At 52.8% G+C, this 16643-nt stretch overlaps 1 protein-coding gene across 4 annotated transcripts in view; it reads right to left on the bottom strand.

Annotated features, from left to right (window-relative positions):
• ACVR2B (activin A receptor type 2B) overlaps positions 1–15856 on the bottom strand; it is a 35146-nt gene extending 19290 nt beyond the window's left edge. The window contains exon 1 of one of the 4 annotated variants that reach the window (XM_033864608.2): positions 15416–15856. In XM_033864608.2, coding sequence (XP_033720499.1) covers positions 15416–15467 — 52 coding nt within the window. In that variant the 5' untranslated portion in view covers positions 15468–15856. The remainder of the gene's footprint in view (positions 1–15415) is intronic. The other 3 variants (XM_033864610.2, XM_033864609.2, XM_033864611.2) reach the window with 3 other exon arrangements.
• Positions 15857–16643: the final 787 nt, after the last annotated feature.

Below are 16643 nucleotides of genomic sequence, written 5' to 3'. Positions count from 1 at the left end.
CTCCTCCCTGGCACTCCTTCTGCACACACTCAGCTATTTATAGCCTCTGGCAACACTCCAACCACAAGGCTGCCTCCGCCTTTTAACAGACACAGGGTTCCTGCCCACACTCACAGAGCCGGGGCCCCCTGCAGAGGAGGCTCCCCGATCCCAGCCCACTCGCCCATCCCTCTCACGTGCTGCCTCAGAGCCCTGTGGGGAACCTCCCCCCAGACGCCTGGGCAAGGGGCTCACTCTACCCCTGAGCACCAGCCAACCCAACCGGCAGCCTCCAAAGGAAGCAGGTATACAAGCGCCAGTGTCCCCAGCAGGCAGCCCTTATGTTCCAAGGGGCCTACACCTCGGCAGAAAGATGCCCCCAGTGCTCCCTTAGCCCCCAGTCCAGGGAGAACAGAGAAACCCCGCTCCTGGACACGCACCACCACCAAAAGAAAGAATATATGCAGATTCTACTCAGAACCCACATTCCAGGAGCGGGATGCACCTAAATGATGGGCTTTGACACTTGAGGTCTATTTCCCAGGCCAGCTGACTTTGGAGGTACCCGACTTGCACTGGGGAGACAAGGGGAAAATCCAGTAGGGAGAGGAAGAGGGATGAAGAGGTGAGGCAGAGCCTTGGTGGGAGGGTTTGGAGCTAGAGGGGCCACGCCTCCCCTGGGGTCCCCTGAGCTCTGGCCTTGGGGTGCATCTAGCTCAGCCAACAACTCCCAGAGGTAGCGCGCACCCCAGTAGCCAGTGGGCCACTGCACCCTGCCCCTGGCTCCTGGAGGCCCCTCGGCAGCCCCCGCCTCCCTGTGGGCACAGCCCACCTACACTGTAGAGTGGTGAGAATGCGGTGCCAGCCACCGCGTCCACCTCAGGCCCCTTGCACCAGTGCACCCCCCAGGAGCCGCCACGCCCGAGAGGGGGCTGCGCAAGGCGAGCCTAGCCTTCTCCCTCGTGGTCCAGCACCCAGGTCTGCCCAGAGAGCAGGGGCAGCCCCACACACACACAGCGGCCAGGCTTTCTTCCCGGGAGGCCCTGCTTCAGGCTCCCCAGCCCTGCCCCCTCAGGGGGCCCAGCCGTCAGCTGAGCACCTGCTGTCCCCGCAGGTTCCTCCAGAGGAGCCAAGGGTCCTGAAGGTGAGGGCTCCCTGCCACAGTGTCTGTATCCAAGTTTATGCCTCCACCTCCCCCAATCCACACAGGAGCATCTTCACCATCTTCCCACGACCGGAGTGAGGATGGCCCGTGGCGGGGGGGATCAAGGGAACCTAAATGGAGGTAAGGGGGTGGGCGAAGGGGAGGGCTAGAGCACGAGAGAGAAGACAGACAGACACACACACATACACACACACACGTGTGTGTGTGGACACGCAAGGGTGGAATGGCACATACATACAAGAGGCAGAAAAGAATCCTAAACGTGCCTACGTTTCTTTGAACTTCTTTCACACAAGAGGATAACTCTACCCAAGTTACTTATTAAATGTCAAAACCAGGTTCTGAAACCAGGCAGCCTGGATCTAGAGTACACGCCCTTTACATGCTCTGTGATGCCTTTATTCTCAGTGCTACAGAACAGTCCCCTGTATGGCCTGACCACAAACTAAGTGTCCATCCTCCTGTTGGACCTTTAGGTCATTTACAACATTTACTGACTTAAGCACTGCCTCTGTGAACCCTCCTGAATCCCCTTTTGCATGTTTTCTGGTGCCCATGAGCGTGCATTTCTCTAGGAAATACAGCCACACGTTAGAGATATGGGACATAAGGATGAGCATCTCCAACTCACTGGATACAGTCACACTGTTCTCCCAAGTGGATGTACCAATTTATGTGCCCAACAGACTCCAGCCCCCCTGAGCCACACCGTCAGCCCGATATGTGCTCACCTGGTCAGGGTGAAATCGCACATCATGGTTTTGATCCACATTTCCTGACTGCTTGTGAGAGTGATCATGTTTGTGTTCATCAGCCCCTTCTGAGACCTGCCTGTTCGCACCCATTCCCATTTTTCTGCTGGGCTGCTTTTCCTTTGGGTTATAGAAAGTTTTTACAGATTCCAATAAAACTTTTCTTCCTACATAGTAACCCCCTTGATTTATTTGTTTGCTCTTTGCCAGAAAGTCTACTTTATGTGACACTAGCATAGCTATATGACATTTCTTGTAGTATTTTCCCAGTTTATCTTTTTCCAACTTTTATTTTAAATCTTTCTGTATCTTTTTTTATCCCAACTCAATCTAACACTGTCTTTGATCCTAGAATTGACTCCTGTTACATTTATGATTACCACTATGTTTAAATTTGTTTTTTCTCTACTGCTACCACCTTGAATTATCTTTTTAAATTCCATTATTTCAGCCACTTCTGGTCTGGAAGTAATGTACCCTATTTCTATCCTATTATAAGCTAGCCTTTAAGTTTTAATATGTACATTTATGCTAAAAGCCTGAAGTTAATCAACATCTCTTCCATCCCTCATTAGAACTTAATTGTTCTAACTCCAATTACCTCCTTCCAACTTACATTAAATTAGTTTAACATAATATCTGTGTTCCACATTTAATCAGTTGTTCTTCTTATCCGCCTCCCAAAGCAGATATTATCTGTGTTTTATAAAGTCAGCATTTTCTTTTTTTTTTTTTAATTTAATTTAATTTTATTTTTGGCTGCATTGAGTCTCTGTTCCTGCGAGCAGGCTTTTCTCTGGTTGCAGTGAGTGGGGGCTACTCTTCGTTGCAATGCACGGGCTTCTCATTGTGGTGGCTTCTCTTGTTGCAGAGCACGGGCTCTAGGCGTGCGGGCTTCAGTAGTTGTGGCACACAGGCTCAGTAGTTGTGGCTCGCGGGCTCTAGAGCGCAGGCTCAGTAGTTGTGGCGCACGGGCTTAGTTGCTCTGTGGCATGTAGGATCTTCCCAGACCAGGGCTCGAACCCGTGTCCCCTGCATTGGCAGGCGGATTCTTAACCACTGCACCACCAGGGAAGCCCAGCATTTTCTTATTAGTCCATACATTCTCCAGCTTGTCTGCTCACCCTTCCTAGAAGGAAGAGCTCCACTCTTCCTTCTAGGACCACTGTCCTTCCTGACGAACATCTTCTTTCAGTAAAGATCTTTTGGTACAGAAGCCTTTGTTCATCTTTCTGAAAATGTTAGTTTGTTCTTTTTCCTCACTGACAGTTTAGAAGAACATAAACTTTTAGGTTGAGTTATTTTCTCTCAGCATTTTGAAAATATTATTCCACTGTCTTCTGGCTTCCATCATTATTGCTGAAACGTCTACTATTAGTTTAACTTTGTAAATACTCTATCTTTTCCCTCTGGCTGCTTTCTTAGATCTGCTTCTTTCACTATGAGCTATGTGTCTAAGTCCATGTTTAAATTTCTTTGTACTGCTTGGAAGAATATGCTTTTAATCTGATGATTCATGTCTTCCATCAATCCTGAAAAATTCTTGGCTTTTATCAATTTGAATATTGCCATCTCCCTACTCTATGATTCTGAAATTCCTATTACAAGTATCAGACCATTCCCAGTCTCTTAACTCTGCTTTCACAATTTTCAATTCTGTGTCTAAGCACCAATACAGATAATTCCACAGGTCTAACTTCCAATTCATTAATTTTCTCTTTAGCTGGGTCTAATCTGCTGTTTAGTTCTTCTATTTAATTTATAAATTCAATTAATCTATTTTTTTATTTCTAGAAGTTCTATTTTTTTTTTCTGGCTGCATTGGGTCTCCATTGCTGTGCGTGTGGCGAGTGGGGGCTACTCTTCTTTGCAGTGTGCAGGCTTCTCACTGTGGTGGCTTCTCTTGCTGCAGAGCACAGGCTTTAGGGCACACAGGCTTCAGTAGTTGTGGCATGCAGGCTCAGTAGTTGTGGCTCACAGGCTTAGTTGCTCTGTAAAATGTGGGATCTTCCCGGATAGGGATCGAACCCAGGTCCCCTGCACTGGCTGGCAGATTCCTATCCACTGTGCCACGAGGGAAGTCCCTAGAAGTTTTATTTTTAAAAAAACCTTCTTGGTCAATTTTGATACTTCTGTTCTTTGTCATACTTCCAAATCCCTCACTTCTAATTCCATAATTTAACTTCCTGAACATCTATTTCTGCCACTTGTTACTTTTGATGATTTCACTCATGGTATCTTGTTTCCCTGTGTGTTTTGGAATTTTGGATTCTGTTTTTGGATACGCTTGTGTTCAGTGGGGGCCTTTTCTGTGGGAATAAAAAGTGAAGCCAAGTTTGAGGGGGCAAACTTCCAGAGATAATTTATATTTTTGCTTCTGCCAAATTCTGCCAAATTCTCTAGGACATTACCAATCTGGAATCACTTTACTTACTTAACTCCCAGGAAACACAGATGGTATATACTCCAACTCCAAGCTCATGGAAGCACAGATCTATGGTTACAAATTCTCAAGTGAAACTACCCACCCCCCACCAACCAACAATTTTATTATCTATTCCCTTTATCAGCAAAAGAATGTTCCCTCTAGTCCATACTTTCACTGAATGAATAATGCTGTGGAAGTCTTATCATGTGAGAGCCTCAGTCTCAATTCCACATCTTATCTCCTATGCCTCACACACTGCTACTAAAGCCACATCTCTAAATTATGGAGAGAGGCAAAGTCCCCCAGGAAAAAGCAGCTTTAACCAGTGAAGCGGTACAGCTCTAGCTTCCAGCCCACTCTTGCTTGTCCCTTACTTTGTTATACATGCAATCATGCATATACATTTAAAAAGGATATTTGGGGCTTCCCTGGTGGCGCAGTGGTTGAGAGTCCGCCTGCCGATGCAGGGGACACGGGTTCGTGCACCGGTCCGGGAAGATCCCACATACCGCGGAGCGGCTGGGCCTGTGAGCCGTGGCCGCTGAGCCTGCACGTCCGGAGCCTGTGCTCCGCAACGGGAGAGGCCACAACAGTAAGAGGCCCGCATACCGCAAAAAAAAAAAAAAAAAAAAAAAAGTAAAAAGGATATTTGCTATACTTTATCCAGCATTTCTATGTGTCTTGTATGAAGAGGTTTCTCAGCTGTTTTGTTCACTATTATTGCCAGAAATGGAAGTTCAAGAGCCATCCCCAAGGGTGACGAAAGGAGCTCTATCAGCCTAGGAACAAGGAATCAAGCTAGGTCACCTCAAGTCACTTCCAACCTCGAACTTTGTAAACAATTCCTTGGCACCATCCACGGAACAAGGTGTGGGTCCAGGGCCATTCTCTGAAACACTTGCCTTTCTCCAGGGCCCATCATTCCTGAAGGACAGTGGTGAGAGAGCTTCCAGGTAAAGGGCAAGGATTATACACAAATGCTATTTTTGCTCTCTCCTGTAGCCCCACTAAAACCACAGCAAAGAAAAGGTTTTTAAGGACAAAAAGAATGGGAAAGCACCACAGGAATGAAGTTCTGAAGTTGGAAAGCAAATATAACAAGTGGCCACTGATCGCACAGACTCCTAATCTGGCTGTGGAGAAAGCTGAGAAGCAACATGATTTCTACCATCTCACATCTTCATTCCACTTTAGAGTTTGTCTTCTTTTGCCTCCCCCTCACCTCTACATCTTTGGGGTCCCAACCCAAAAAGAGGGGCTCACTATACCCACCCTCTCTTTAGAACTCCAATTCCTGTCTTCCTAGCCCAAGGCGATCAAATGCAAGGCTCAGCTTTTCAGGTGCCCGTATGGAACTGAAAACAGTCAAATGTAAAAGTCACCACCCAAGCCCTCTTTTCTCACACATATCCTGGCCTGGTACGTCTCAGCATTGAGAGATAGCTGTACAATGCTTTCAACCAGAGATGTTTTCTCAGTTTGTCCATCTTTTCAGGTGCTTTCAGAAAGAGGGTTGGTCCTGATCATCAAAAGAGGAAATCTCCATATCTACTTTTAACCCAGGTTTTAGATATATTTTCAGGACCATATATAGTACCCAAAGGGGATACCTCTACACAAACACAACAACTGAGATACCAGTGTAGAGATAAGACTACCCATAGAAAGTGTCAATTGAGAAGAACACTGACCCCAAAGCAGAGTCCTGAAAAAAGTAACTTCCATTCCAAAGTGTAATTCAAGAGGAAAATTCACTTTCAACCAACTTTATTATTTCAGACCCTTAGGAACTGAATTGTGTCCCCCTCCAAAATTCATAACCACCGATGTGACTGTCCTAGGAAATAAGGTCTCTAAAGAGGCAATTAAGGTCAATTAAGGCCATATGGGTGGGGCCCTAACCCAACAAGACTGATGTCCTTATAAAGAAGAAGAAGAGACACCAGGAGTGTACACACCCAGAGAGAAGGCTGGGTGAGGACACAGCAAGAAGGCAGCTATCCACAAGCCAAGGAGAAAGGACTCACCAAGAACCAATCCTGACAGCAACTTGGTCTTGGACTTCAAGCCTCCAGAACTGTGAAAACTAATTTCTGTTGTTTAAGCCACCCAGTCCGTGGTATTCCATGGTATAGAAGCCTGAGCCGATTAATACACAGACAGTGCACATCACCTGTACAATGTGGGAAAGCTGACTGGGACATCATTTACACTGGAAACAGTACCCTTAACCCACTTCCACCTAACTCCACGAGCAGGGCCTGACATGGGAGCTCACACAAGGAATCCCAGTAAAATGGTAGTGAAAGAGTAGAGAGCATGCTGAAGAAGGGACTAGGAAAGCAGGGGCTTTGGAGAACAAGTCGTCTCAAATTGTCTTCTTTAATTCTTCAGCCAGTTAAGGCAGAAGATCGTGCGAGGGAACGCGGCACACACTCAGCCAGGAATTGAAGCTCACCAGAACCCGTTCTGGTGTGAAAAGCCTCTCACCAGACTCTAAAATAATCCTTTTACAAGTTTCTCCCATACCTCCTACCACCATTATCATCACACATGACTTCAGGATCCCTCCATGCCCAGAGCCTGTCAAACACACAGGGTGCACCAGTATAGCCCTGCTCCCCACTACCTTCGGCAAGAGCCTCAGTCTCTCTGAGAGGTGGAGGCAGCATGGAGCCTAGCTAGTGAGCACACACAGACACACACATGCACAACCACCCCAAACCCAGACCATATCCTGGCTAGTCCACTGCCACCTCCCCTTTGTCGGCACAGTAACCAGGAGCCTCAGACATGGGAAGCAGCCTCTCTGGCGCTCCTGAGATACCAGGTCAGTGGAAGTGAGCACCCTCCCTGTCCGGGCACCCTTCATCAGGTGGGCTATTTCCAACCTCTATAATCTAACATTACACAGGACACACACACCACCACCATCACCACCACCACCAAGACACAGTATAACCATGTATAATCGTTTCTCGATATCTATCAAAATTTAAAATACACATGTCCTGGGGCTTCCCTGGCGGCACAGTGGTTAAGAATCCGCCTACCAATGCAGGGGACATGGGTTCGAGCCCTGGTCCGGGAAGATCCCACATGCTGCGAAGCAACTAAGCCCGTGCGCCACAACTACTGAGCCTGAGCTCTAGAGCCCGCGAGCCACAACTACTGAAGCCCACATGCCACAACTACTTTAGCCCACGTGCCTAGAGCCTGTGCTCCGCAACAAGAGAAGCCACGGCAATGAGAAGCCAGTGCACCGCAACGAAGAGTAGCCCCCGCTCACCGCAACTAGAGGAAGTCCAAGAGCAGCAATGAAGACCCAGCGGGCCAAAAATAAATAAATAAAAGTAAATAAATAAATAAAAAGACTGAGGTAGATCCATATAATTAACAAGATTGCCAGAACAGATCTCTGAGTTTAAAAAGCCATGACAGGGACTTCCCTGGCAGTCCAGTGGTTAAGACTCTGCACTTCCAATGCAGGGTTCATGGGTTCAACCTCTGGTTGGGGGAACTAAGATCCCACATGCCGCACGGCACAGCTAAAAGAAAAAGGCCATGACACGCGAGAACACGGACGCAAGTCACAAAACATGGTGAGCAAAAGATGGACATAAAGCAGTTCATCCTGTAACGTTCCATTCATTTAAAGCACAGTGACAGGCCAAAATAACATATGCTGTTAGAAGTCGGGATAGTGGTTACCCTTAGGGGTTTAGGGGTAGAGACTGGAATGGAGCAAGAGAGGGCTTGCTTGGGGAGAGGGCAGCAAATTTCTGATTCTCAATCTGAATGCTGATTATATCAGCATATTCAGTTTGTGAAAATTCCTCAAGATGTCACTTATGATAATTACGCTATCCTATACATATTTTATATTTCAGCTAAGTATTTGAAAAAGAGTAATACCATTTTAGGTTAAAAAAAAAAAGCTTTATTTCTCTAAGTACTTCTATAGATACATATGTCAAACGTCTAGAAGATATCCACCAACCTGAGAAGGCTCACTTCTGGAGGAGGACTCAGATGGCGGACCAGGCTGGTAAAAGACACCCCGGTTTTATCTGTAATATCTAAATTTCTGCAACTGAATCCGTATGTATTACTCGTAAAACTAAAAATTAATAAAATTTTAAATGGGAAAAGAAGTTATGGCCAATGTGACCACCACTCAACTATATGTCAGGGTGGCTAACCAGGAGACCCCTGGATGAGGGCAGACTTGGGAGGGGTTTTTCAGGGTAGGGGAGACAGGACCGCATTGCCCTGGCTCTCCTCCCCCACATAGTCCTGCAGGACCCACTCTCAGGTAGCGGGTTCACAGGAGGGGCCAGCCAGGTGGGAAGGGAAACCAGAATTCACCTAACTTCTCTGCCCCTCTATTTTCTAAGCCCCAGCTGCAGATGAACCCTGATCTCCTCTGCCCTCAGGGCACAAAGGGCTCTCTACTTATGAGGCCTGGACCACAGGGCTCTCCTCTAACTCCCACCCACACTCCCACCCAAGCCAGCAGTTCCAAGGAAGGCCCTGGTCTGCCTGGCTTGTGAGCACCTGAAGGGAATGTAAAACTTGGGTAAAAAGGAAATTCCCAAACAGGATATAAAGTAAGGGTTTCTTAACCCACGATTGCCAGCCCAAGGCTCTGAGAACTCATGCATGCTTTCTGAATCAATGAGGGGGAAGGGGGAAGGAGGACCGTCAATGACACTGGACATTAAGAGGCATTGTCCTCATACCTAAAAACACTGGGCACCACTGCAAACCAGAAGGAAAAAACATCCTGGCATCAACACTCAAGAGCGTCAGCTTCCAAGTCAGCCTCCTGTTTTCACTGGTTCAGGTCTAGGAGGTAAGCAGGGGCCCCTCCCTCTCCTCAGATGGACAGACAACAGCTGTCTGGTCACATCTTCCGAAATGCTGGGCCCAAGCCCCAGGAAGCAGCCTCCTCCATCCTCCAGCCAAGGGCTTGGGTTTCCAAGCAGCCTTCCTTTTCCTTCCCCGGAACTAATTTTAGCCTCCTTGGTTGTCAGAGTGGAACTGAAATAGTCGGTAGAGAAACGTTTGCAAACAAGAACATGCGCTCAGCTCACAGAACGCCTCAGCTCCAGCCCAGAAACCAGGCAGAGAAGTCCCACTGAGTGGCAGGCCCAGCCCCTAGAAGGCCCTGGGAGGAGGACTCACATGCACCCACTGGGGCAGGCTTCCTTTCCAACCCCCAGTCCCAGCAATCACGTGCCCATGAATGAAAACACCCAGCTAGGGCTGCCAGTCCCTGAGAGAGTTTGAAAAAGGTGCATGTATGTGTACAGCCAGACTGGGATAACCAGGGCAAGGCATGGGGCTGTCCAAATGCGGGAAGCCACGACTGATCCTGGGCCAGGGGAGGCACAGCTGACCCCCAAACAACCTCGGCCTGCATTACCAGTTGGTTTCCAGTACCTACCATTGTCTCAGACAAAAACAGCACTGAGAAACTTTAAAAACAGACTCAGAAGAGGGCAGCGGACTCTACTCTCCCCCATCCCCGCCCCCACCCAACAACCTAGGCCTCCAGGAGCAGCACCACCAGGACCTCAAGGACCAGGCACCTCTGGGGCTGGGATGGCAGGCCTCTGAGTCTGGTGGAGAAAGGCCAAAAAGGAAGCCCCAAACAAGGGGGTGGGTGTCTATTCCGGAACAAAGAACAGGTGACAGAATGGAAGGGAAGGGAAAAAAAATAAAGAATCCTGAGATGGCAACAAAGTCCACTTTGGAAAGACTCCAAGAGATGGAAGCAGAGTCTCAACCCCAGCAAACAAACAAACAAACAAACAAAAAACCTTTAAAATAAGCACTTCACACACCAGCGACATGGAGAACTTGGAAACTGAAGCTTTGGGAGTGCTTCCTCCTACTCTAAGAAGCGTCTGTAATCCGTTGCCAGTTCAGCAAGCTGTGTTTTGCCGAGTTCAAGATCAGAGAGGAGACTCCATAAAGCTCCCCAGCCGAGCCACGAGTAGGTGGGGGGAGGAGCGGAGGACAAACACCGGCTGCCAGCCTGCCAAGCACAACCAACAGGCGCCGGTAGAGATCAACCCCGGGGTCTGGGCCCGCGCGGTGCGGTGCGGGCGCAGTCCCGTCTCCCGCCGTGCAGTCTACCGCACCTCCCCGCGGCCAGGGTGGAGCCGCGCACCCGTACCTTTGGGGAGAGGCGGCGCCCCCGCCCCAGGGTCCACGGGCTCGGAGCTCCAGGCCCAGGGCGGCGCCGCCTCCCCAGGGCGCCCGGCAGCCAGCCCGCTTGCTGGGCTCGCCGGGGAGGGCATGCCCGGCGCTCCGCTAGGCCCACGTCGGCTGCCAGGTGCGCGCACAGGGGCGCCGCGCGGCGCAGAGGCCCCGGCCCCTCGGGCGAGGCGCGCTGCAAACCTGGCGGCGCGGTCAGGGTGGTGGGCGGGGGCGGCAGGCAGGCTGCCCGGCCACCCACAATCGCCGCCTCCCTGAAACCCGAACCACTTCTGAGAAAACTCAAGGACGCCAGGATTCTTTCCTCGGTGGCCAGCAGGACTCCCAAACCACGAGTTCGAACCAAACCCTGAGGCTGAAGCAGGAATCTCCTAGGTTTTGAGAATCCAACCTCCCACCCTGAATCCGATGGGGGGGGGGGCGGTGTGCGGCGGGGGGTGGTATTAGCCATTAACCCCACCGCCCACAACTCTGTCCCTTTAAAGGCATGAGAACATTCTAGATCAGGTTCTCAATCAGGTGATCTGTGCCCCCTCCACTCAGAGCATTTTCGGTTTTCGCGATTGGAAGTGCTACTAGCATTTAGCGGGTAGAGGCCAAGGGATACTGCTAAACATCCTACAATGCACAAGATGCCCTCCACCCCCCCCCCACACACACCAAAGAATCATGGGGTCCAAACTGTCAACAGTGTCAAGGTTTAGAAACGCTGCTCTAGAATGAGGTCTACCCATCCAGGATCCTGCCTGAGGGCTGTCTACCCAGTGTCACTCTCAAAAGTATTACCCAGACCAGCTCCCCCCGACCTAAGCCCCCAGATCCCAGGCCCTGGTAACAGGTCAGTATCTGCAAGTAGATCTAAACTCTGACCTGATGTCTCTTGGTCCTCACTTGCACTACCCTAAGCTCCCAGGTAGCAGTACACAGGCACTCAGGGGAGGGCTTCCTGAAGGAAGGGGTGGGGGTGGGGGGTGGATCAGGGGTGGCATGTGAACACTGGGCAGGGTCACAAAAGGCAGAAGTAAAGGAGAAGTCATGCCCAGTGGCTAGAACAGGGTAGGTGGAGGCAGCAGTGTGGGAACTTGCCCAGTGCATAGCCCCCGGCCAGGACTGGTACAATGGGCAGGGCAGCCAGGGCAGACAGGCCTTCACGGAGTCCAATCCAGGGAGCCATAATTAGCTGGTATCAGTAGAAACAGCGAGTGTGCACAACGTATGCACAGACTCTCACATGGGTTCTCTTTCTTCTTTGCATTTGTTTTCTGCGGGGGAAGGGTCCACAGCTTTCATGAGATTCTCAAAGGGGCCCATGGTGTAGGACGGGCACTCTTCACTGGGCTCCCTAGAAAGGAAGTTCCTTAGGCGAAGCGCCAGGGGAAGTCCAGGTGCTATTTGGGAATTGAGATGCCCAGAAAGACCCTGCAGAGCAGTGCACCACAGCAGCCCACCCAAGCTGTGGGAGGCCATGGGGTTCCAGATCTTATGTCCTCACCCAGGTGGAGAGCCAGGGAGTCTGGGTGAGTTTCTTACCTCATCTACCTTGGAAGCATCTCTAAGAGCTGAGGAGGGTGCCCACTCCTCCCAAAGGGCAGCCCAGCCAGCCAGACAGGGCAGAGTCTGGAATTCTTAGTAGGTACAAGGACAGGTAGCAGAGGACACCCTTCCCTGGGGAAGGGCACCAACAGCCCATGACTCTGTGGTCCGTATCCTTGACACCTACCACTACACTGGGCCTGAGGGTCACTTCACTCATTCCACACACACTTCTCCCCTGAGGAAATGGACAGTATCTTTGAGTCAGAGAGAAGTCCACCTATGAGGACAGCTTGGAGCAGTCAAGGCCTGCACTTCCCAATGTGACAGACAGGAATCAGGTCCTCCTCCCCAGCCAGCGGCTCCTGACATTTCACTCAGAACACTCTCCAACCCACAGGCCCTGATCTAAACCTCAAGTACAGAGACAGATGTCAGGAGTTCTTGCGGGATACACAGATGTGTGTCTGGGATATCCACTGCAAGGCAAGAGCCAGATGACTTGTTTCCCAAGGACACTGGGCCAGGCACAGAATACAGAAGACGTGCAAAACTAACTAACACTGATCTTGTAACAAGTACCCTGGACCATTATTGCAGCATCAATTCTGCCTCTTCTTTTAGGCCTGCACCATCCAACACGGTAGCCGCTAGCCAAATGAGACTACTGAGCATCTGAGATGTGCAAAGTCTGAATTGGGATGCTCTGTAAGTATAAAATACAGAGTGGATTTTTATGACAGTACAAAAATTGGAGAATGTCTGTTTTAATATTGATTACAAGTTGAAATGATTATTTTATATACATTAGGTTAAATAAAATATACCATTAAAGTTAATTTGACCTTGTCACGGACTGAATGCGTCCCCTCAAAATTCGTACGTTGAAACCCTAATGCCCAATGCGATGGTATTTGGAGACGGGGCCTTTGCAAAGGGTTAGACTGGTTCATGAGGGTGCAGCCCCCATGATGGGGTTAGTGGAAGAGGAAAAAAAACCCCACAAACCCCCACCTCCCCACCCCAAGCACCAGGTAAGCCCATGTGAGGATGCAGTGAGAAGGCAGCCATCTGCAAGCCAGGAAGAGGACCCTCACCAAAACCTGACCATGCTGGCACACTGACCTCAGACTTCCAGCCTCCAGACTGTGAGAAAATCAGTTGTTGTTTAAGTCACACAGTCAGCCCAAGGAGACTAAGACACACCTGTTTCTTTTTCCTTTTATTAACATAAATACCAGAAAAATTTAAAGTTATATGTGTGGTTCACACTATATTTCCGTTGGACAGTGCTGTTCTAGATCCTCCTTCTACAAGGGCACTGTGTGCTGCAGGGAGTGGTGGTACTTCTAAACAGCAAGCCAGGAACTTGAAGGAAGGGTATCAAGGAAGTCAAAGGAACAGGAGGGCCAGCTCTGCTCCCACCTGGGCTTCTCGAGGCTCTTCCCATAGTTCTTCACAAGTCAGGGCAGTGGCCACCAAAGGACTGGCTGGTGTCACCACTAGAAACACCCAGTGACCCCCACTTTCCTCCAGGGCAGGAACACAGGTTGGTGGACTCTGTCCTAACTCTGGCTGCCCCACGTTGCAAGATGCACTGCTGAGCACTGCCCAAGCCAGGGAAGAGAAGGGAAATACAGTCCTTCCAGGGGTCCAATCCCACCCTGGCCCTGGCCCGCATAATCAGGGAGGGACCTGAGACTGGCCAAGCCAGACAGCGATAATTAGGGACAGGGTTTTGGTCTGAGGCTGTCCTTGTCCTGGGAGGAGGCCCCCTCTGCAGACATGGTCTTGGAAAAGCCCAGCACCTACAGGAGGGATCCACAGACAGTCAGGTGAGCTGCTGCGTGCCTAGTAAGTCGTCAGGCTGCAGCCCTTCCCTCTAGAGGCCAATGCCTTCCTTTCACTTCAGAGATCTCATTCTTGGGGAAAAGCAGCTCAAAGCAGCACTTAAAAGGCAGAGAAAGGAACAAGTTCAACACCACCAACTCTCGGCATCTACGACAAAGGAAATGTCTCCAAAAGATCCATGACACCCTTTCCATATTGTGCCCAGGTACCAATAAGGGGTCTCTATCCTTTGGTCCCTGCACTCAGGCTACGCAGCTCCAAAGCCCCACTCGGAGAACTCACTTGCCTTCGGTGCCGACAGCTAAACCCTGCTACACTGCAAAGGAGGCGCGTAGAGTGGGAGTGGGGATGAGCTGGAGATGCGCGTTCCCCACCCACTCAGCAGCCGGGGGATCCCAGCCCCGCCCCTGCACGCCCGGCCCCGCCCTTCGCGGGTTTCCCAGACTCTACGCTGCTGCCACCGCGGGCGTCTGGGGACCCGCGCTGCATGTGTAATGGGGGCTGGGAACAAAGACGCGCAGGACCAGGCTCCCGGGCTGCAGCACACCGGCCTCTGAGACCGCCCCGGGCTTCTCCCTGGAGCTTTAATGCGCGGCTCCCCACGCTTCCCAGGGCTACCCGCAGCCGTCCGAAGCCGAGCGCGGAGCCCGTCCCTGCGCGCACACTGGAGCAGGGCGCGTCCCAGCACCGCTAGAAGAGGAAAATCAGTGCTTCGGCCTGGGGGAAAAGCGGTCTCCCAGCGAACTCCGCTTTATACACCCGCAACCACACACCCTCAAACACCCTCACGCGAGCCGAGCGCTGGCCGCGAGGGTCACCCACCCCCGCCACGTGCTTCCCGGTGGCCAGAACGAATAGGGACCTGTTGGTTTGTCTTCTCGCCCCACCTCCCCTCCCAGGAGCCCAAAACAAAGCAGTCCCTCGGGGTGGCCGCACCTCGCGTCCCGGGGCGCCGCAGGGAAAGCGGGCGCAGGTAGGAGCTGGCGCCAACGGCGCGCCTCCGGGGGAATACCACGCAGACGCTGGTGGGATGGGGTGCAAGTGACTCCTCCGGGCTGTGTGAAGCGGCCCGCGTCGCTTCGCTACACCTAGTGGCTCTGAGGGTCAAGCAATCCTGCCCCCAGCCGCTGCTGCACCTACAGTCCCGCTACCCCCCGTATTAGATCTGCCTGCCCCGCTTGACCACCTTCCTCATGCTTGGGATTTTCTCTCACTCTCCCTCGGTTCCACGCACCTGTGTAGCCTGAACCCCGACCCTGGGGTCGCCTCCGCGAACCGGAGCCCCGCAGGCCGCCGCACAGGCAAGATCATCCCCCCAAGATCAGCTAGCAGGGCGCCCCGCGAGCCCCCCGTCCCCGCCCCGGGAGATGCAAGCTGGGTGCAGGTGGTGAGGCGAGGAGGCCGCGGGCCCGCCCTTTGTTGGTAAACACCGCACGGCGCCAGAAGCCGCCCCGCGCCCCCCACGCCGCGCCCCGTCCTTACCGGCGCACAGCGATCCCCAGAGGAGGGCGAGGGCCGCCCAGGGCGCCGTCATGTTCCGCGGCGCCGCCCCGCGGACACCCGGAGCCCGCGGGCAGGGCCGCGCGGCGCTCCCGGGGCGCGCAGGGCCCGGCGGCGGCTGCGCTCTTCTTCCCGCTCCTTCCTTCGGTCTTGTTCCCCGCGCGCTTCCCGAGCCTTCGTCCCGGGGCAGCGTGCAGGCTCCAAGGGCCGGACGGCGGGGCCGGGCTCAGGGCCACTGCGGACGACGCAGGCTTCGGCCCGGGCTCCGGGGCGACGCGGGGGCCGGGGGGCGGCGGCGGGGCGCAGGCCGGGGCGCGCCCGACTCAGGCATAGCGCGGCGGGGCTGGGCCCGGGCCCGGGGCGCAGGGGCCGAGTCCGGAGGGGCCATGAACGGGGGGAGGGGTGGGGGGAGGGGAGCTGAACTGAGTCCAAAATGGCTCCTGAGCCGCGGCCGCGGAGCCGAGCCAGCGGGGAAACCCGGATGTTGGATACAAAGAGGCGGGCGAGCTGGGAGGGGAGGGGGTGGGAGGCGGGCCCTCCGGCCGCGTGGTCCGCGCCCCCCTCAGGGGCGGGGCCCCAGAGAAACAACAACACGGAGGCCCCGCCCCACGCCCGCGCCGTTCCCGAGGCGCGTGCAAACTGCAGGACTGGAGGGCGAGGCAGGGCGAGCTGGCAGAGATCGCGGTTTGGGCCCGGGACCCCGGGACCACGGGACCCCGGGGCCGCGGCACCGGGATTCTTGCTTCGCGCGCTGGATGGAGCCCAAGCTCCCGAACGCAGCCTGCCGTGCGACCCCTGAGTGCTGGGCTGCCCCCGGACTCTGGCCTGAATTCCCCTCTGCGCCACCGTTTCCCCACCTGAGATGAGGGTCACAGTGAACCACAGGAGTCGTGTCTTTATTGATGGATGAACTACTCGGCAGAAAAAAGTCTGATTTCTCTGAAATGACAAGTGGTCCCCCACGTCTGCAACCCAACCCCCCGCCCGCGCACACACACACACACACACACACAAAGGCACAGCTGGGGATCTTGGAATTGGACCCATCCAAGTGAGAGAGGGTGCGAGCCCCGCCCCGCAGAGCAGCAGCAGGTGGAAAAAGGCCTATAGCAACTTTCTTCTTTACCCTTACCCCAAATGTTCTAAGCACTGCCACCCACCTGCCCTCCCCACCCCTGCACTCTGCACCTTCAAAACTTCTCAGTTGCCT

The sequence above is a fragment of the Tursiops truncatus genome, chromosome 10, assembly GCF_011762595.2.
Source record: "Tursiops truncatus isolate mTurTru1 chromosome 10, mTurTru1.mat.Y, whole genome shotgun sequence".
NCBI lineage: Eukaryota > Metazoa > Chordata > Mammalia > Artiodactyla > Delphinidae > Tursiops > Tursiops truncatus.
Note: the sequence above shows the minus strand (reverse complement) of the source record. Positions and strands in the feature narration are given on the sequence as shown.